This window comes from Stegodyphus dumicola, chromosome 4 (genome assembly GCF_044657685.1).
Source record: "Stegodyphus dumicola isolate Sdum_Otavi_A_Nest chromosome 4, ASM4465768v1".
In the NCBI taxonomy this organism is placed as follows: Eukaryota; Metazoa; Arthropoda; class Arachnida; order Araneae; family Eresidae; genus Stegodyphus; species Stegodyphus dumicola.
The window spans coordinates 178792428-178814630 of record NC_140771.1 but is presented as its reverse complement, the minus strand read 5'-3'; the positions used below and the strand labels follow the sequence as shown (position 1 = coordinate 178814630).

Below are 22203 nucleotides of genomic sequence, written 5' to 3'. Positions count from 1 at the left end.
TTGTCCCGACCCTTTTTTTACTCTATAGCAATACTCAATCTCGAAATGTTCAACTCGTTGATAGATTCCTAACAAAGATATTCAGAGGACAGATCTGAAGTCGTATCTTCTAAATGAAATCCTACTCAGCCTACTTCAGACTTTTACAGGAGGTGGGTAGAATCTGATGAGTATGAGTTCAGATTATCTTTAAATCAAAGTAAAAAAAAAACTCATAATCATCGATCTAACAAAGTTATTCCATATTGTTCTTACTTGTGTATTTTTTTAATATTTATATTATACAAAAAATAAAGAAGGAAAAATTAAGCAATTTAAATTAAATTTTTAACAAATAATTTAATTTAAGTTTTATTGTTATGCTGTTTCTGTAAAGTCAAATTTTTAAATTAGACGTTAAAGAAACAGTATAACAAATTAAAAATATTTTTGGATAAACTACTAATACCTATCATGCTATTATTTACTTTAAAAAAAATGATATTCTAATAAGAAGACTATACTGTAATATTAATATTATAATATCCAACTAGATATATTGAATCTCATGCCCTCTTATTGCTGTTCACTGCTATTTCCTAAGCCTCAGATCATTCACTGATGCTGGAACTACTGTGTTGCCAGCTACAGTTTGCAAGTTGTCATCATCAAAACAATTTTACTGCTGTCATTATCGTCTTCAGCCCCATTCAGTCTGTCTTCAGATGTTCAGTAGCATTAGATATCCCTATTTTCTTGAAGCTCTTTGCTATAATTGCTTCATCAATCACAGCTCATGCACCAAATACTTTGGTGGTGAGATACAAACTAATTGTTCCTTTAACCCATAGTGAAGCATGGAACATTAGTCTAGTCTAAAATATTCTGTCATTAGCTAGAAAATCCTGCAAATTATTTTTAAGTATACTCAATTACGTACAATAATTGTTTATCTTCATCCAAATGTAAATTGGTTAGACAAATCTTGGGATAAAGAAAATTGAACACATTATGAAAAATAAATTAACTTGTGTTAAGTGGTTAAAAAATCTTCAGAACCTTGCATTAAAACACTAAGGTTAAAAATAAAAGAGTAAATACAATATTTTTTACAGTTTTTTATTTTTTACAATACTGAGTTTGCAGTTTAAGATATTTCAACATAAGACTCTTAAGATATTTCAAGATAAGACCCTCTAAATATATATATTCAGTTTTCATTTCAAATTAAGTATTTATTACATAAATATTACATATTTTTATGCACCAAAACTTCTATATTCTGCTTACAGACCTTATCTTCAAATATTCTCAGAAGTCTTTCGAAATTTAATTTGGGAGCAATTTCACTGCAGAATTCGATCAAGTCTCTAACTTTACTTCAAAACAAGAAATATAAACACATTTTTGAATAAAAGTTATTTATATTTTTATATAGTTTATGTTTCATTTTGAATGATTTTTCTTAGGAATAGATAATAGTTTATTATTTATGAAAGCTAGTGTGTAACACTGAAGAATTCTTTACCACAGCAATAGCATTTCTCAGAAGAGTTTTCACATGAAATTTCCTGTACTGTTTTTGCATTTTTGCAATTAGTATCTATATATTTCAGAAGAAAGTGCATACATGATGACAGAAAAAATTTCTCAATTACAAAGCAAATGTTCAAGTCAGATAAAAGTACTAAATATAGATAGAATTAATAATGAGAATAATTCAAAGTTAAAAAAATGTATCATCTCTACAGGCAAAAGGATTAAATATACCAAACTAATAAGAGTATGTAAATAAAAAACTAGAAGACATAAAATCATTTAAAATTACAGAAATTTAATGCATAAAATAAAGCAAATGAATATATACACTTACATGATTCTGTCCGAGCAGCAAAAATATGAGAAATCATATCTGAATGTATGTAGTATGCATTTTTAAAATAAATGTCAATACAGATAGAACTATTTAAAGCACTATATATCATAATGAATACAGTAGACAAAAAACATTTATTTGTTTCAAAAATTATTGATTTTTGAAAAAAGAAGACAAATTTTATTTAAAAAGATGAGAAAAAGTATACCTTGTATCTAGTAGTAAGTGTGGCAATTGTACTCAAAACTACAGATTGAATTTCCCTGAAAAAGTGTGATCATGTAAAAATTAAATTATTTCCGCTATTTTAAAGTCTGTACTTTATTAAACAAGCATATGAAAAAGCTGCAGTATATATATATATATATATATTAAATACAAAAATATTTTATATTTTACCAATATAATATATGAAATCATATAAGAAATCATATAAATTTCAAGTATTCAATGTTAATTTCCTTTAACAAGAAAGGTGTAAACTCAAGAAAATCACTTGGCATTTTTTCAAGTAATAATTTATTCTATACTAATGAAAACAATGTCTGCAGAAATCTTAAAACTTCCATTTTGCAAAACTTATCGCATTAGATTATTATACAAAATTAAAAGATATTAAAATAAAACCTCTAAATTTAAAAGCTATTGTTTAAAATGCCCTTCATTTCTAATTACAGAACAATTGAATTAAATACTTAAAATGCATGTGATTCAAATATCAAAGAATAGTTTTTAAATGTCTTAAGAAATAAATGATTAAAGTATTTAAATAGCAATATGGTAATGCCTCCGCATCAAGGGGGTTATACATTCCAAGACTATCATGGTTACAAAAAAAAAAAAAAAAATATTAAACATTTTATGAAATGAGATAGTCTTGCAAGACATATAAAAAAAGCTAAACAGATATATTTAGGAATGACTGCAACCCCATTTCAAAAATCCTGAAAACTAAGTAAAAATCCGACATAATTTCACATATTTCAAACAAATGAAGCAATACACATGCATACACACAAACTTTCAAACAATTTCATTAGCAAATCAAAACGTTATAACATAAATTAATATTTCGGGGGTGGGTATTAGAATTAAGTTCCAAGAATGCTATGTTTATAATTTTCTTTGCTAACAATTGAAGGTTATTTATGATCAGCAAGGTCCATTTTGAAATAGTCAGCAAAACTTCAGTTAGTAAGATGAAAACCTAAAGTATACACACTGACAGGTGTTGGAGATGAAACACTGCTAGTATGAAGAAAATGGTTCATAGAAACAAAAAATGTAAAGAATTTAGGCAAGCTGTCAAGCTCTTCAATAACTTATTCTTAAAATCTTTAGGCCCTGATAGAGATTTTCTGATCCAAAAAAGTCACATGTGCTTTTGTTTAATGAGAATACAGTAAACACTTGCTGAAGGTATTGATTACATCATTAATACATTAAAAAACGCATTCTGTAAAGTTAAATTTCCATGAAAAAAAAATTGTAAGGTCTAATTCAGAATAGGAAAACATGTATGATTTAAATAAAACTAAATACTGAAATTAAAGGGGGGGAAACAATAACTGATAGTTTTTTTTTAACTATTTAATAAATCCCCCCCCCCTTAAAAAGCTGGTGATTTTTGCTTGAGGCAATAAATAATGCAACTCTCTAAAAGTATCATGGTTAAGAATGTTTTTTCAATGGCTCTTATAAAGCGTCTTCTTTTTTCCATCACTTGAATCAATCTCCATTGCAAAATCAGACATTTGTGTGCCTTTTTTAATAATTTGTATAATTTACCTTTTTCATAACCATTGTTTCACAACTGCTGGTGTTATAGGATCATCCAATTCTTCATTCATCATTTTTTAATTCATTCTTTGGCATTTCCTTCTTCTTTATCTGATTTTTCTGGTGCCCCCTTTTACCGAGTCCCTAAGCATCTTTCTGTGGTGTCTCCTTGATGCCCTAAGCAAGTGCATATATTACTTAATGTTTAATCTATCTCTGATGGTCCCTTGATTTAAATAGTGTCAAGACTACTGATAAATTGTTTTGTATGCTATAAAAATTGTATATTACATTAATTATTCAAATAATCAGCAGTCCTAAACATAGTCACACATAGTGTTTCATAGTGTTCCTTCCTTATTACTATAGCCCATTATTTCATGGCCATTTTTGCACATTTGAATATGAAATAAAATGCTTCTTTCTTGGAAGAATGATACAGCATCTTTCTAATTCCTTGGTGAATAAAAAACTGGTAAGATTTTTTTTAGAAAAAATATGATAGATATATTACAATAACACAGCAGCTATTCAGAGCTGCTCTTGTGAATTGTAAGCGAATGTGGTTAAGACTGCCTATAAAAATCCCATTTCTATGCATTTAGGAACAATAATAGCATGGAATATAGAAATCTACATATATTAGAGTGAAATATCCAATTTGAAATGTGAAGATAGTTATCCAAGAATAGCATACATATATAGTTGTAATTGATATTAATTGATATGTAAAAGACTGCCTATGAAACATCCTATCTCTATGCATTTTGGAGGAATAATAGTTTTTCTGCATGGAATATAGAAATCTACATATATTAGAGAGAAACATCTAATTCGAAATGTGAAGATAGTTATCCAAATAGCAAACATATATAGTTGTAATTCCAACAAACTTAAATTTAGTTTTACAACAACATGCCTCAATTAATAAACCTTTCAAAATTGAAATTCAGAGATTTTATACATAATGAATGGTTTGATAGCACCCAAAGTTTAATGCCTAAAAGTAAAATAAAACTGCCAAATTTGAAAAAGATGTTTAAATGGAAACAAGTTTACTAACAATATTTGAAAACTTTGGAATCAATTTCATTACCAATAACTAAAAAAGTTTAAGAAAATAGATTTTCCAGTGCCATCATAGTTCTGATTATAATCTTGCACAATGTGAAAGGGACATTAGAGTCTGCAACATCAGGTAAGGATTTATTCATGCTTCGGTGAATTCATTTATGCTAGGAAATATTAGAAAAAAAGAAACACGTAAATTCCCTATTGCTCAATAATGTATGTCCAAAAAAATCATATTTTTTTTTTTTTTTTTTTACTCAAAATTATTCAAAAACCATCTTCTGTTGGATAACTAGATTTTCTGCAGGTGTTTCACATTCATAAAGATCTTTCGGTTCTAGTTAATGATTCAAATTCCAATCTGAATTTACCCTCAGCTTTTAAAGAGATTATTTCATAGTTGTTTTAATATTTCATCATTAGGTGGCATCAGTAGCTGTGTTTTCATTTTTTGATAGAACCAAAGAATATGAATAGGGGAAGAAGTAACAGCAATGGCAGAGAGAAAATTCAGTTGAAAATTACTATTGTGTAAGACAAATTTTACTGGAGTAAATATGTCATCTTGAAAATAACCTACGCATGAAAGCCAAAATTGCCAATAACGTCAGAGTATTATATTGAACAACTCAAAAACATGAATTCTTTGCATTCCTTTTATGTTAGAAATATCTTTAAATTTCCAGCATTATGTTAAAAATCTACCTCATAACATGGGAAGATAATAATAATAATTATCCTTAGCCTGCCTCGCCTCTCATTGGGCACTACAGGTCAGTCATATCATTCCGGTCGTTGCGTAGCAACCTCTCTTTCATTTAAAATTAATTACATTACAAAAATTAACATGTTGTTACATTTTGGGTGGTTTGCACCAACTTACAATTATGATTATTATGAAATTACAAAAGATATCTTGAATATTAGTTAAGATAGGTTAGTAGACTTTGTACTATATTTACAAGAGGCGTGCTGCCTTTTTACAAAGCATCGGACTGAGTTTTTAGTCTGATGTCTCTAAGATGATGCTCCGTGAATTTGTAGTGAGAAAGTGAAGAATCCTCCTGGCTTCTTTCTGGCCCTAGTAGTCTGTTAGGTAGCCTTGTTTTCCTTTGACTTGGAGAAGAGCTGTATTCTGTGGTGTCCTCAGGTGTGCGGTGATCAGACATGTGGACAGATAGTGAATGACATCTGCTGTTGTCGCCAAAGAGCCGCAGCGGCATTTAACGTTTTTGTGTAGAAACCTCTCTAGGTAGGATGGAAATCTCCCGTGATTAGTGAGAGCTTGTAAGGAGAGATGGCTGGAATATAACCTCTTCAGTCTTACGTGTGGAAAAATGTCAAAGGTGAACCTGCCTGTGTCTCCTTCCTCCCATCTTGTCTGCCAGACAGACATGAAGTGTTCATGGATACGATTTTTTGCAGTTATTAGCGAGATTGGGGTTTCTTTTGTGATTTGCTGAAGTTCTGTGGCGGCTTTCGCGAGGGCGTCTGCTCTTTTGTTACCTTGGGTACCTTGGTGCCCTCTTACCCAGTGTAAGGAGATGTTCTTGGTATAGGCTAAGGTCGAGAGGATTTCTTTTAATGAAGAGACGTAGTGGCTGTGATCCTATCCTGTTAAGTCCTTGTAGAATACTCATACTATCTGTGTAGATGGAGTGGGAAGGGGAGTCAGAGCTGCTTATCCAGAGTGCTGCTTGCTTAAGGGCTAGTGATTCCGCCTGATATACTGTCGCGTGATCACTTAATCTGATTTGTTCCTGGTGAATCTCTTGAGCGTTGTGAAAAACTACAAATGCGGCGCCGACTTTTGAGTCGGTTTTTGATCCATCTGTAAATATTTCTAAGTCTGTATTGAGTGGCGGGTTTTTGTCCCATTTGATGTCAACTGAGGATGCCGGATGCGAAGAGGAGATTCTGATGTGGGGCTCTAAGGCCGAACCTTCTAGGATTGTGAGTCCATTTTCAATTGCTGACTCCTTAAAGTGGAGAAGGCGGTAGGTTAAGCGTTCTTCCTCTGCCTTAAGATCTAGGGGGAGGGTACCCGCCAGAATCTGGAGGGCAGCCGTGGAGGTTGTGGTAAACGCTTTTGTGATTTTAAGGAGTGCCACCCTTTGAATTTGCTGTAGTTTCTGTCTTTGTCTGACGGTCCCTTGCATCCAAATCGGACACCCATAGAGGATCATCCTTTCAACTCCTCTTGTGTATAGATCTTTCATGAGACGCCCTTTTAGATTCCATTGATTGTCTATGATCCGGTTTAGATTGTTCATTAATCTGTTTGTTTTATTCCTTATTTCTGCCAAGTGTGGAATCCAAGTTAATTTATTATCTAATAGGAATCCTAGGTATTTGAGCGTACTTTGGTTTCTTAAGGGGAGGTTATGCCATTTGATCCTGGGTGGACTGTTAATTATTTTATTCCCTTTTGGAAAGGTAATCATTTTTGTTTTTTCCACACTAAAGTTTAGCTTATATTTTGCACTCCAAGCCGAGATCTTCTCCAGGGCTTTTGCCGCTTGTCGTTCAATTATGAGTCTATTGCCTCCCTTTATAATCAGGATAAAGTCATCCGCGTATGCTTGTAGCTGCGCAGTGTCTTCGAAGTCTATTTCTAAGGCTGTGTTTGCAATGATGTTCCATAGGGTCGGGCCTATGTTGGATCCCTGTGGGCCCCTTTATGGTACTCATGTCTTATGTTGACTCCATCTCTTTGGTATGTGATGACCCTATCATGTAGATAGCTACTGATGAGCCAAAATAGATTCTTCAGACATTGGAGTTTTATTAGTTGCTCTTTCAGACCTGGCCACCATAATCGGTTAAAAGCCGAGGCGACGTCGAGTGCAATTACGCATGTGTGGAAACCATTGGCTTTGTTTATCTGTATTTGTTGTTGGAGATTTTCTAATGTATTTATCGTGCTCTTGCCCTTGGTAAATCCAAATTGGGCGTTCTTTAGGAGATGATTTGACTCTAGGTGGTGGACGAGTCGCTGTGTTATGAGCTTATCCAGCACCTTTCCCCATGCGGAGAGAAGGCATATTGGTCTGTAGGCATTAGAGTTTTGTGGGTTTTTCCCCTCTTTCTTAAAAAGGACCAGAAAAAGTCACACACAATTAATGACTGAGTGGAAACTTAGCTCTCATTGGAACATTTTATTTTAAAATTATAATTCAGAAAATTGGCAAATTAAAAAATAATAAATAAATAAAAATAAAAAATTAGAAATATCTGGAAATAACTAAAAATCAAATTTTGCAGATTCTCTGCCATATTTTAGCAGCTGGTGACTTCCCAAAATATCCAAAAATGAATCTTCATCAAAATCATGAATATTCAACATAATAATAATGCTAGTCACAAAATGGATAATCCTAGAAACCCTCCTCTTGATAAGGACACATAACATCTTTTAAACAGACACAATTCCAAATTTACTCCTACCTTAAAACCTAAAGCCTATTTCTGAAATAGTTAACAATAACCCCAATTAAAATATCATGGAATTCATTTGTGCAATGAATGACCTCGAAAACATCTTCAAAAGCCCTAAATTATTCTAATTGTTATTTCTTATTATTAAGAACAACTTATAACAAATAAGAAGTTCTGAAATCCCAAAGAGAAAATATACATTTGATTCTTAATCTTTGAAGAAATGAGCATATTTGATAATAATATTTAAACCAATCTCTCATTTTGATATTTCACTCTGCTAGCCCAGGTGTAAAAGTTAGATTCTTCACCATTTCCCTTAAACCCAAGCACTGATGTGATCAGGATTTGGGAGGGTGATCACTAAGACTTACTGCATCCTTTACTTCTCACTATTTTTTATTTTTTCAGTAATAATAAATGTTATATTTATTAACTTATTTATGGAAACGTATAGCACAGATACTTATAACATAAATTAAAATTATAATTACATAAAAAATATTAAAATAATAGCAACCACATACAAAACATTTAATTACAAAAATAAATAACTAAGGAAACAAAAAGTTTCTTTCAAATCAAAAACTCATATATAAAATATAATGCAGAACAAAAATTTCAAGAAATAAACAACAAGAAAAACTGATTCTTAAATTGAAGATTTTAGGCTTTGTATTTCAATAGCATTTAAAATAGGACAGTTTCTCCATATGAATTAATTTTGCCAAGCAATCAGCACATTTGCTTTACTGTACACTACCTTGGATGTGAAATCATCTGAGGTGAGTGAACTGGTTTACAATGAGTTTATGAGAGCTCGACTTTTTCCTATTCATGTTTTTTGGATGGAACTTTCTCAAATTTTCTAGACTGTTGTTTTCAGTGGTATCACATCACTTTCACTGGTTATTTTCACTGGTATCACTGGTTTCACAAGTGTGTCTTTCATCATTTTCATTCCTGCGGCTAGAAATTTACTGTCAAACCCTTGAAATTTAGTTATACAAATTTATAAAAATTACTGCTGATTCCTGTTATTTAAACTCTTTTTGATTTAATGTAGCAAACAGTGCCAGTTATCCCACTTAAGGATTGCTGTTGAATGAACAGTCAGATGTTAATTCAATTTTTTTTTTTTTTTTTTTTTTTAAATCAAAGTAATCATAGTTAGCAAAGACTGCTTACTTGCCATTTAATGAAAAAACTTCAAACTGTTCACAACATTTATGTTAAATTTTAAAATGTTAAAGCTTTTTTACTCCTGTTAATAAAAGTATTCTGTAAGAACAGCTATTAATTTAACCTATTTTCAAAATAATTTCTATACTTTTTTGTACTTCATTTTGTAAAAAATGAATTCTTAACTTATTCTTAATGGAGGGGGCAATGATCATACTAAATGCTATATTAATTTATATGCCACATGCAAACAACATCGTCATAAAAAAGTGTAATATTCAACGAAAACTAAATGGAAGCAATACTCATCAAATAACTAATCAGAATGAGGAAATGCAATGACCTTTTAAAGAAAATGAATGGAGAGAATCATGACCAGATGCTACAACAAAAGGAGAAATCAAAACAGAGGAAACTTCCCTATTACCGAGAAGATCCCAAAGAACAACTAAAAAAATCTCACCAAACAGATACTCAAACATGGCAAAGAAATCAAAATTTCTGCAAGAACTGCAAACGTTTCCAACTAAAGAAAAGGAACTATGGTTGAAGTCCTCCACAAAAGAAGAAATGGAATCACTTGAGTAACAGTAAAATTATATCTAAAATAAATGAAGAACTATTTGATTGGCAAAACCATTAAAAAAAGTCCCCCCCCCCTCTTGAGTAAAAGCATTCTTAGGCACAGGCACTCTATTTGTCCAATAAAAGCCAACTTTTCAATTTCAATTTTTCAAATTTCAATTTAAGTCTAAAATCTTATTACCATGTGCTCTTAATCAAAACTAGTTAATAATTACACTGACCAAAGATGATTTTGTTAAATGCATAATGTATGCTCATTCTCATGCATTTTTGTATGCTGATTATAAAAACTAAATGAGATTTTTTTTTCTATATCACCAGTGTTTTTGCAACATTAATTAACTTTTCCTCACACTGACTAATCATTGTCGCTTTTTCTCAAGTAATTACTAAAACACGCTAGGCGACAGAAAAGTTTTATAAACAAATTTGAAGTGAAAAGTCAATCAAAATCATCTTAGCCTTTCCATTTAAGAAGCAAAAAGTTAAAATTTTATAGGCTAATATAATTTGTGGCTATATTTCATTATTTAAAAAATCACATTATTAATAAATTATATAAAACAGTATGAACATATCCACCATGTTTAAACATATTATATAAAAGAACGATTAAATAAAGAATACAAGAGACAATAATATTTTCATTGCTTATACATACTAATACAAATACTAACCTGTGACTATGAGTTAACCTGATTAAAGCTTTGGCAACAATATTTACTTCAGTACGAGGAGCAAGGTAATAATATAACTGAACTACACCCATGACAACCTATTTAAAAATATATGCAAATGGTTAACAAAAATTAAGCAGAATAATTAAGGAATCCTTAATAATTTATACAAATTTTAGCTGATAATTTTGCACAATTGGAATAATAATTTTTCCAGTAATGATAGCTAATGCAGCCCTTCTTTCAAACACTTTCCTTTCTCTTATTGCTGGGGTCCAAAATTACTTTTACACCCCACTGAAAGCCAATTTTCTTGGACAGATTATGTTTACACTTTCAAACATAATTCAATGAAAGTGAATGCAATTTGGCTAAATAACATAAATACTTACATATATTGTTTTAAAATCAGGAATTAGTCTAACCAAGAAATTTTTAAATAAATTACTTGGTAAAATACTGAAGAAAGTAAGTGAGAAAGAAATTTGTATGATTTAAAGCTAAAATTTTGAGTTTAATAGGTAAGCAATTATGTTTAATTCTAGCAAAAACGTCACTAAAGGATTTTGTGCTAAACAGAGAATAGAAGGAAAAGGGGGACAAAAGTTGTTATTTCAAGTTTTAACTAACAACATAATTTTTAAGGCATAAAAAGATACTGCTTGTCCTCAAACCTAATTGGCTGACCATAAAAAGTTATGCTTGGTTAGCAAGTTATCATATTTGTTATTGTTTAACTAAAAGTAAAAAACTAACACCAAACTTTAAGTAATTACATATTAGTGCAACCAAACTGGCATAGTTTAGCAGTTTTTACAGAAGAAAAAATCATGACTTATTTGGAAAGTATTATTTACTACATATATGCATATTATTACCAACATATTTTACTTTATATTTATTTACTGGCTGGTTGACAATCATTTTCCTTTCACCCCCTTCTCTATTTTTTTATTGTTCTGGTGAAAATTTCTTCTTGGGGGATTTATTTAATAACAGATCCAAAAAAATTGTTCTCTTTCCCAATTTTGCAGCAATTGTATTCCTACAGAAATTTTACATTCATAGCAAATCCCACAAATGTATATTTTAAAATTGATTTTAAGACAAAAATATCACACATTGTTGGTAAAACTCATTGGAACTTAGAATATAACTAACAGATCACATATAAAAATACACTGGTGAGCAAAAATTAAGGACGAGACGGTTTTTTCATATAACTTTGTACGAAAGCTTTCCAAATCAACACATTTAATACCGTAAGATCCCCAATATGTAAGGACATGAGTAATGTAAGCAACACTTACTAAAAGAGAAATCAGAGGGATAAAAAGAAGCTTTATTGAAAAAGTAGCATGGAGCGCAAAGCGACTGAAGGCCGAAACATCCCTGTGATGGGTGTCCAGCAAGAAACATCCGGTCTTTAATAGGGGATATGATCTCCCCTGACTGCTAGGCAGGTTTCACAGCGTCTGCCCACGCTGAGAATGAGGGTGTCAATGAGTTGTTGAGGCACTGCTGCCCATTCGTCTTGCAGCGCCAATCGAAGCTCCGGAATCGTTACTGGTGGTAAGGTACGAGCTGCCAAGCGTCTGCCTAGAAAATCCCATATATGCTTGATGGGATTGAGATCCGGAGATCATGCCGGCCAATCCATACGTTCAATATCCTCACTCTCTAAGAGCTGTTCGGCAGCTACTGTGCGATGACATGATACATTGTCGTCCATGAAAAGGAACTGCGGATCCATAGCGCCTCTAAAAAGACGCACATATAGAAGAAGAATCTCGTTATAATAACGGGTCCCGTTGACTGAACCTGCGTCGAAGATGTGAAGGTCTGTACGACTACCAAGCATGATGCCTCCCCAAACGAGAACACCGCCACCTCCATACCTGTCCCTTTCAATGATATTCGAGGGATGATTAACTGCTATACGGCGTGCAATCTCTTTGCCAGAAATACTGATCTTACACTGACAACATGCTTTATACTACTCAGACACTCCCCCATTACGTCTACCTGCATATCTGCGCATGTGCTACCGTACATCACCTTACTTAATCTCCTGATTGGTCTTTCTGTCTGCTCTGCCTCTTCGTTCAGCTGATATGCTAATTTTTCGACTTCGTCCTTAATTTTTGCACACCAGTGTAGTAGCATTCCTTCTAACGCTTAAGATTGCTGTTTATACAAGTTGACACAGTTCGGAACATTCTGAAAAGCTTGATTAGAAGGTGACTGCATTAATAAGTAAGCACCAAATTTTATTAGCTATGACGTCAGATAACACAATTAAAAATAAAAACACACTAAACTTTACTATTTCTTATCAACAGACAACTATAGCTACTTTGTTGGTATGTTAACATTAAGATGTGACTGCAACAACAAAAATCGACTAAGATCTACATCACATTATATCAATATATAACTTTCTAACATTTACTGAATTTCACCAAACATTTAGTAGTTCTAAATTCCTAATATACGAGTATTTCTTCAATACGATGGCAGTAATCTGGAACTAATTCCACTGAGCTGCTTGTAAAAATTATGTCCTAGCTTTAAACTATGCTACTTACCATAAAATTTGTATAAAATTTTGATTTTAGTGAGTTTTATGAGAAGAAAACAGACAAAGGAAAGTATTAACATGAAACTATGTTGATAAAACTTAAATCATAAATGCCAAAATGTTATGTGATAACTATAACTTGAAGTGATGGGTCCCATTCCTGCTCTAAAGCATTTGTTAAGTCAATGGATTCTTTAAAAACATGCATGCTTTGAAATTACCATGTGTAGTACATCCAGAATTTTCTTTCAGGTTTAAATTTAGAGATCTGGCTGGCCTCCTTAGCCTCTGACTTTCAAGGAATTCATTCATATTTCAGCTTTAAGTTTAGTATATTTATTATCAATCATAAAAATAAACAAATACACCTCTAAGTACTTTTATGCAGGGTTCTAAGATTTCATCTTAATATTTCTTGCAGTTAGTATGCCTTTAATTACACATGTTTATCACACATGCTGGGAAATAAATTTGGATATCATGATGTCTTCAATACAGTCAAAAGTCGTTAATTCGGACACCCATAATCCGGAATGACCTATAATCCGGACCTCAAAGCAATAAACTTTCTGCGCATGCGTCGCGTTGACGCAAGACTTTTACCTCTGCGAATATGCATGTGCGCATGCGCGTAATACATTTACGCTTGCGCGTTTAATGTATAACGGATGGTATAAGCTAAGCTAAAATTATCTAATTCAGTTAATGTTGCAGATTGTGTTGTTCCTGAATCTTCAAATTGGATCCGGCTTATTATTTTTTGCAGACTGTAAGAGCAATTTTATAAAAGTAAGCTTGAACTTTCAATTATGTCAAATAGAATTTCCGATATATATTTACTAATATGTAAAGGATCTACAAAGCGAAAGTATGTTTAGAAGTCCATTAAACAAAAAGTGGAATTGCTGCAAAAAATGGATAAAGGCATATCCTTCGTTTCTCAAATCATTCCGAAATCTGTTTATCAATTTCACGCTGCTCTGCGGCCACGCTGCTCTGCGGCCTGGGGGGAAAACGCCGAAACGCCGCGGCGCTCAATGAATTGGAAGTTAATCTGTCAGCACTATCCTTATCTTCGTGCAGATGTTTTTATTTTATTTCGCTTATAATTCCTTACTAAATGTGGTATTTCATCTCAATGTACTCCGTCTTTGATATGATTTAAATCAAATTCCTCGTCATTATAATTTGCTTCCAATAAAGAAAAAAGTGATACAGAGGTTATTGAAAACGAAAAAATTTTGATTGACAAATTAGTCGGTATTCTCGACACAGCAATTATAGGACTTTAACAGCGGAACTTTGTAACTGAAGAAGAAATTTTGTCTGTTTATAGAATTAAAGAGAAAGTATTATCACATAAAACGAAGCAACTTAAACAACTTACATTGAAAGAAATGTTTAATAAAGTAAACAAATAAATATTAAGCTTTTTTTTTTTTTTTTTTTTTTTTTTTTTTTGTAAATTTTGATACCCTTTAGATCATAATTGTTCTTTATTTCATAAATTACGGTTTCATATTTTTAATTTTATAATTTCTGCATGCCATCTTACCAGATTTAAACTGATGATCTATAATCCAGAAAAATCGATAATCCGGAATTGCTGAAGTCCTGACGAGTCCGGATTAACGACTTTTGACTGTATTATATTTCCTATGGATTTATTACTCACAGTCCCTAATGTTAGCAGAAGGATTTTGAGTTCCTGCTTCTCTTCAGGACTGATACATGTTCAGTTATTAAATGCAACAAAGAGTTCCCTATTGTGTGCCATTGTGTTATGTCAACTAATATTTTTCATAAAAATTCAGATATACTTTCTTCAAATACCATAAACTGAACATACATCATGGACTTCCTCACAAGAAGGTCTCCCTCCTGAAGACATTGCTATATAGTTAACTTTGATTCAAAGAATTCAGGAGCAGCTAAAATACACCTCTAAGTACTTTTACGCAGGGTATCGAAGAAAGTTTCTACCAATTGATTGCTTCCAGCAACATATGGTCACAGAAAATTATTAATCCTTCAAATGCACTGTTTTGCTGTTCTTGTCCAGCTCATCATAAAACAATACGAATATTGTAACATTTAAGAGATATTGTAACATGATGGAAAAACTACGACAGGTTGCCATTTTAGATTTATTTAAAAACTTAACATCTTGGTCAATTAAAATAAGTAATGCTGTAACTTCTAAAATAAGCATTATTACAGAATGGGAAAGACAACAGACACTCCTGACACTCGATGCGTCTTACTCTCTCTTTGCATTTCACAAACAAAAGTCACCTTTTTACTTCCATGTATGAAGTGAAGAAGAAGTATTATGATGGCGAAAAATTTCAGGTATCATATTTCAGTGAAAATATCCATTTTGACCGCTATCGAATGCAATTTAACGATGTTTTTAATGTGACATCTATACATACAGGGAGGATAAAAGACTCTTTTCCTTCAAAAAAATTATAAAACTGCTTTAAAATTAATTCTGAAGAGAATTTTTTGTGGCGTCTGTACGAACGTATGTACATACGTATCTCGCATAACTCAAAAACGAGTAGCCTCAGAACGTTGAAATTTTGTATATAAGACTGATATAACATGTATGTGCACCTCGTAGTTTGGTTGCAATTGACCGAACCAAACATCCACTCTGTTACCCGGCTCAGTGATCTCAGTTTCTTTACTCTTATATGTTTGTAAATTGTACATTTTTTGCTTTAAAAATGATTGTATTATGTTGTTTTTATCTTCCGGTTAAGGTTTTTATGCCTGTAATAAAATCTGTATGCAATATTTTTAGAATTATCAACAATTTTAAAGTTGTCTAAGTGCCGCTAAGCCTTTTTTTAATGGCGGCCATTGATGCTTACATTTGAAACAGGAGACTAGTGGATTTGTTGCCAATCTAGAGAAACTTAGCTTCGCAACAACAAAGATAATGCATTCATTTATTATTACCAATTAAAACATGCTTAATTCTTTCTGGAATTTTTTCGAGGAAATAAGTGTTTAAGATTTACTTCGTAATTTTTAATATAGATATTTTGAGTTTTTATGTATTTTTGCCTTCTCGCGAAGTGAGAACTGAATTAATTGAATTAATCACGAAAAGTTTCAGGCAGCATATTTCAATGAAAATATCCATTTTGACCGCTATCGAATGCAATTTAATGATGTTTTTGCGTTTTATCTGTATGTAAGGACAGAATAAAATACTCTTTTCCTTCAAAAAAATTATAAAACTGATTTAAAATTAATTCTGAAGAGAACTTTTCATGGTGTCTGTGTGTACGTGCGTATCTCGTATAACTGAAAAAAGAGTAGCCTCAGAAAGTTGAAATTTTGTATATAGGATTGCTATAATGATTAGATATGCACCTCATATTTTGATTGCAATCGGCCACACCAAAAGTATATAAATATATGTGTATTTATAGATTTAAACAAACATGTATATACGTAAAAAAGTAAATTTAAAGTTAAAATAATAAAAAAAAAGTTAAAATAATTAAAAAATTCCACTCTGTTACTTGGCTCAGTAATCTCAGTTTCTTTATTCTTATATGTTTGTAAATTGTGCATGTTTTTCATCACTCAGCGAGGAAGAAGGCAGTGAGGCTGGCTCACATCATAAGGAATGAAGAATTTGTCAACATGACAAAAGAAGACATCAGCGCCCTTATAGATTGCCACTCGGACCCACTGACCGATGAAGACCTCCTTGAGGTGACAAAGTCTGCAAGTGAGGAAGAAAACGAAGAGGAATAAAAAGAAACTTAAAAGCGTGGCCTCACTCTGGAAAATCTGCAACACATGGCAAGAGTGACGCAACAATTTGCACAAGACATTGACGACAATATGGTTCGAGCTGTCGAGTTCAGCAATCGTGTTGACGGGGTTATGTCCTTGTACAGGGGAATTTTGTGGAAAAGAAAAAACAAAGACAACTATGCATCACCATGTTTCTCTCCAAGGTAAAAGTGCCTCCAGCAGAAGCGTCTCCAAGTGTGCCTAAAGCTTCCACGAGTCAAGTGGGAGCCTCTCCTCCACCACCAACACAAGACTCTTCGCCTCTCTCAGAAAGCAATGTTGATTAATGTCTATTACTGTATAAGGTTTTGTAATTAACCTTATTAATTAGCACTGACACTTTTAAGTAAATACGTATAATGTTGTAATTTTTGTCTTAAATGTATAAAATACTGTTTACATATTTAAAACATTCTTGTATCTGCATACACAAAAATTCATAGGAGCAAATCCTACTTCTTGGTTTTTCAGCTTTCGCGGAAGGTTCTGGTCCCCATTAACCGCGAAAAACTAGGGATCACTGTAAATGTATTATGCAAAGCACAAGATAAAAAAGTGTTGTTCTGAGAATTTTCCTGCAGGGAAATGGTGAGAAAAATATGATGCAACGCTATTATGCCTAAGCTCTAATCGATCTGAAATTAATGTTGAACAAAAAAAAAAAAAAAAAGCCATCCAGACTTCCCTTATCCCCCACCCCGCCCAAAATCTCGTCTTTCTAGAAGAATCTGGAAAAATTCTATGTTTGCCAAATGCTTAAAGGAATTAGAGTTAGAAATGATATTTTTGGCAATACCAGGTATAAATTAACATACAAAAGCCAACTTTTCAAAAAAATCAAAACAACAATTTTAAACACATCCAAAAGCCATCAAAACAAACTTACGGCAGAATTCCTACTTTGAAGTAAAGGCTTACAATTTCTCAGTAATAATCGATGATCTGGATCCATAACATAAGCTTTCTTATCCTTAATTTCATCATCATCCTTACTGTGAGAATTATCAGATTCATAAAAAGGTTTTTCCTCTCCTTCTTTACCATCATCCTGCAAACAGTCAAAAATTATGAAAACAATTACCATTACTCCACAATGCCCAGACTAAAATTGCAGTAATTGTCTCATTACTATATACAAACAATAAAAATACTTACATATTTATTTGGATCTGTAAACTGTGTCCGTGCATAACGTATCAGCATATTCATAATAACAACCTGACCCCATTCTTCCACATCAACCAACAGGTTGCATAGCTTCCTATAATTTTTATGAATCAAATCAATCCGTTCTGGGCACACTTCTTCAAATGCCATAACTGCACTGCCCATGACAAGCTGTAAAAAATGAAAAGAATTTTAAATGTCTATGAATACGTAATTTTATTTACAATTATTAAGTTTAAAATATTAAATATTTGTGAAGAATTAAATCAAATTTAAATAAGTATTAGAATTAAAGTATTTCATGGGATCAATAAAAATCAATAATTCTAGATTTTTATAGCCTGAATAATTTATATTTTTCAACTTCGTAATGTTTCATTTAGCATTTATTACATAAATATAAATTTGGAATATTTTCCATTATAGGAAAATCTATACTAAATAATTTTCTCTAAAGAAGTATATGCACCAACTTGATACTTACAGCATGAAAACATTTCTTGCCATCAGTTCATTTCAACTACAATTAAACAACTTTTTAAATAAAAGAAATACCGTATTTGGCGGCATATAAGACACGCTTTTTTTCTTAAATTTGGTCTCAAAAAAGTTACCTGTGTCTTAAACGTGAAAGACACAGGTTAACTTTCAATACTGAATGTTACTTTTAGCCCAGATAAAGGTCTAGACACACATAACTTTTTCTACATCTGCCATAATTATTTTGCGCATGCGTGAAATATCTGTCGCCGAAAAGCGCCAAAGCTCGAAGCTGATGTCGAAGTTCAAACAGTTTCGACGGTCACATTACGTCTACGGAGCCTTTTCTTCTTTACATAGAATTTCTTTGACTCAGCCGACACACGTGTCGGTATCGGTGCTACTCTGTATAAACGTGTCGGTATCGGTGCTTGTTTAAAAAAATACCCTGAAAAATATGACTACAGGAAACAGGATATTAAACAATACGATTCAGTATAAACTAGGAATGTTAAACTACGCCAAAGTGCATGGAAACAGAGCAGCAGCAAGGCATTCTGGTCCACCACCTACCGAAAAAATGATACGTACTTGGCGACTGCAGGAAGATCAACTGAAGACTGCTAAAAACAAAAACATAACCTTCGATGCCCAGCTCCATCTTGGCCTGAACTTGAAAATGCCGTAAAAACATGGGTTATAGATAAGAGGAAATCTGGGATAAGTGTTTCAACCAAAATGATAATCAATAAGGCCAAAGGATTTGCAGAAAAACATGGGAATCAGAACTTTTCAGGGTCTGAGGGCTGGTGCTACAGGTTCATGAAAAGGCAAAGCTTATCAATGTGCACAAAAAACAACTATTGCACAAAAAATGCCAGCAGATTATGAAGACAAAATACTAGCATTTCATACGTTTGTTAAAAATGCACGCAAGAAAACTTCTTTTGAGCTCTGTCAAAAAGGAAATATGGATGAAATTCCCCTCACATTTGATGTACCATCCAACAAGACTGTGAGTATTAAAGGTCTAAATCAATAACCATAAAAACCATAGGTCATGAAAAAATCCGTTATACGGTAGTTCTAACATGTTGTGCTGATGGCACAAAACTACCACTGTTTTTCATATTCAAAAGAAAAACTCATCCGAAAGAAAAACTTCCAGCGGGTGTAATTATTCATGTTCATCCAAAAGGCTGGATGGACGAAGCTGTAATGAAACTGTGGTTACAGAACATATGGGCGAGGTGACCTGGTGGACTCTTAAGAAAACCCTGTCTTTTGGTTTTGGATCAGTTTAGCGCCCACAGAACTGAAACCATAAAGAATAAAGTGAGGGAATTAAAAACCCAGATAGCTGCCATTCCTGGTGGACTGACTAGCCAATTGCAGCCTTTAGATGTATTGGTGAATAAGCCATTTATGGAAAAAGTGCGAGAACGATGGAACAAGTGGATAGGAGAGACACATCACGCCCTCACAGGCTCAGGTAGAATGAAGCGGCCCTGTATTTCACAAGTGGGTAAAAAGATCTTGGGAGGACGTAAAGGCTGAAGTAATTGTTAAGTCCTTTAAGAAATGCAGAATCAGTAATGCTCTTGACGGAATAGAAGACGATGCATTATTCGAAGAAGGTGATGCTAGCGATGATGGAAACAGTAGTGATGACGATATTCTCATTTTCGATGATGATGATAGTGAAAAGGATTTTTATGGTTTTGAAAGTGATTTAAGTCTAATTTCATAATAGGCAACGTTTTCCTTGAATCTTTTTTTTTTTTTTTTTTTTTGTTTGTTTGTGCTTTGTTTTGTATTATGTTTGATTGCTTGCCGTTTATTCATTATTGAAATTTACATATCATGTTCAAAATAGCTTGCCTTTTGTTAATTTTCCTTAATAAAAATATGTTTGGTAATTGCATTCAATGATTGTTTATTTGGTTTTACGAAACGTGAGAACTAAAAGAAACCACATTTTAAGTAATTGTGATAACGCGCCTTCGCAGGGACTATTCAGACTTTTATTCCTTGTGTGTGGCCTTCTGAATAAGGGTGCGCCTTATATGCCAGTGTGTTTTATATGCCGCCAAATACGGTAGATCTCCTAGGTTGATCATTTCAATTAATTAAGAACAAAATAGAAAAACTTTTTCTTTGGAAAATAGAACTGCTCTCAAAAAAGATAAGATAAGAGATATATTTAACTTAGCAGACAGCATTGGCACATATATCTTGCAGAATGAAATTGTTTGGTATGTGTTTTCCCATAATGGGAAACATCTCACAATTGAATGACAAAATTCCTCCTTACAGAAATAACTGTATTTTTAAAATAATTTCATAAATATATAGACTGAATAAAAAATATCTAAAAAGTCTATTTTCAAAAGGATAATAAGTTCAAAAATTGTTATAATTCAAATTTACTTCAAATCACTAATAACCACCCTTCCATTTTTATTTTATATACTAATCTTTCAAAATTTCTGTTATCAAATAATGAAGAATATACATGTATTGTATGTATGCTCCCATACTGTATCAGAACTGCAGCTGAAAAATGGCACTACCTAGAGCTACGAAATTATCAACTCATGTAATCCCTCACCAGAACACTTGCACTTAGAAGTCCAAATTTTGAATTTCATGTATTCTCTTTGAGTTAATTTATATTTAGCGGGAGCTTAATGAAATTTAGATTAACAAACTCGGTGACTTAAAAACAATAAGTTACTCCTCTGCAAAGTGTAAAATACTCGAGTTTTGAATTTAATCAGAAAACTCAGCAATTTAAAAGAAATGTGTTTCCACTCAGCAAAGTATAAGATATTTATTTATTTCTCTTATGAATTTAATCAGTAAACTCAGTTATTTAAAAAAAATGTACCATCACTGCCTGAAATCAAATATTTCTATCTTCCACAGGCCAATGTGTTTGCAAACAGTAAAATCTTTTTTCTCCAACAATATGCTTATTATTGATTAACAAAAGCAATAGCCAAGTTCTTCATGTCTTATTATTATGAAATACTACCTGAAGCCATGATATTACACTAGTTGTACTTATTAAATCATTATATATATTTTTGTTCTTATAATTAATATTTCAGGCAGCTGGCCATGCAGGCAAATGGTATTATAAATACTGTGGCAGCTACTGAACAAACGAAACATTCCAAATGTAATAAAAAAAACTTCAAAAAACCGAGTTACTAAAATCTCAGTATTTGAAAGCTCACACACTTACATATTATAGCCACAAACTGCAATATCTCCTTTTTCTTCTAATAAACCACAGTAAAGAAGCTACGAATTTGTTGGAAATGTATGATATATTTATAATGATTTGTTTTAAATCCTTTGGTAATTTAAAAAGTAAATTTTTGAAAACTTTAGCATTCAGATAAACAATTTAGCTAAGCTACAATCAAAATCAACTTATATTTTAGTTCATAATTTTTTAATTAATAGCTATGTGTGCGATATTTAAAATTCTGAATTTCTTTTCCCCTTTTCTGTTTATATATAACTGTAAAATATACAAACATATTTTCATCGAAGTCTCA

The 22203-nt window shown here is 32.2% G+C and overlaps 1 protein-coding gene across 3 annotated transcripts in view; it reads right to left on the bottom strand.

The window, feature by feature from the left end:
• Positions 1-22203, bottom strand: part of rb (adaptor related protein complex 3 subunit ruby) — a 107130-nt gene that overhangs the window by 62811 nt on the left and 22116 nt on the right. For all 3 annotated transcript variants that reach the window (XM_035365860.2, XM_035365861.2, XM_035365862.2), the window contains 4 exons: positions 18143-18325; positions 17874-18035; positions 10588-10685; positions 2064-2118 (listed from right to left, as the gene is read on the bottom strand). In XM_035365860.2, the coding sequence (XP_035221751.1) occupies positions 2064-2118; positions 10588-10685; positions 17874-18035; positions 18143-18325 (498 nt within the window). The remainder of the gene's footprint in view (positions 1-2063; positions 2119-10587; positions 10686-17873; positions 18036-18142; positions 18326-22203) is intronic.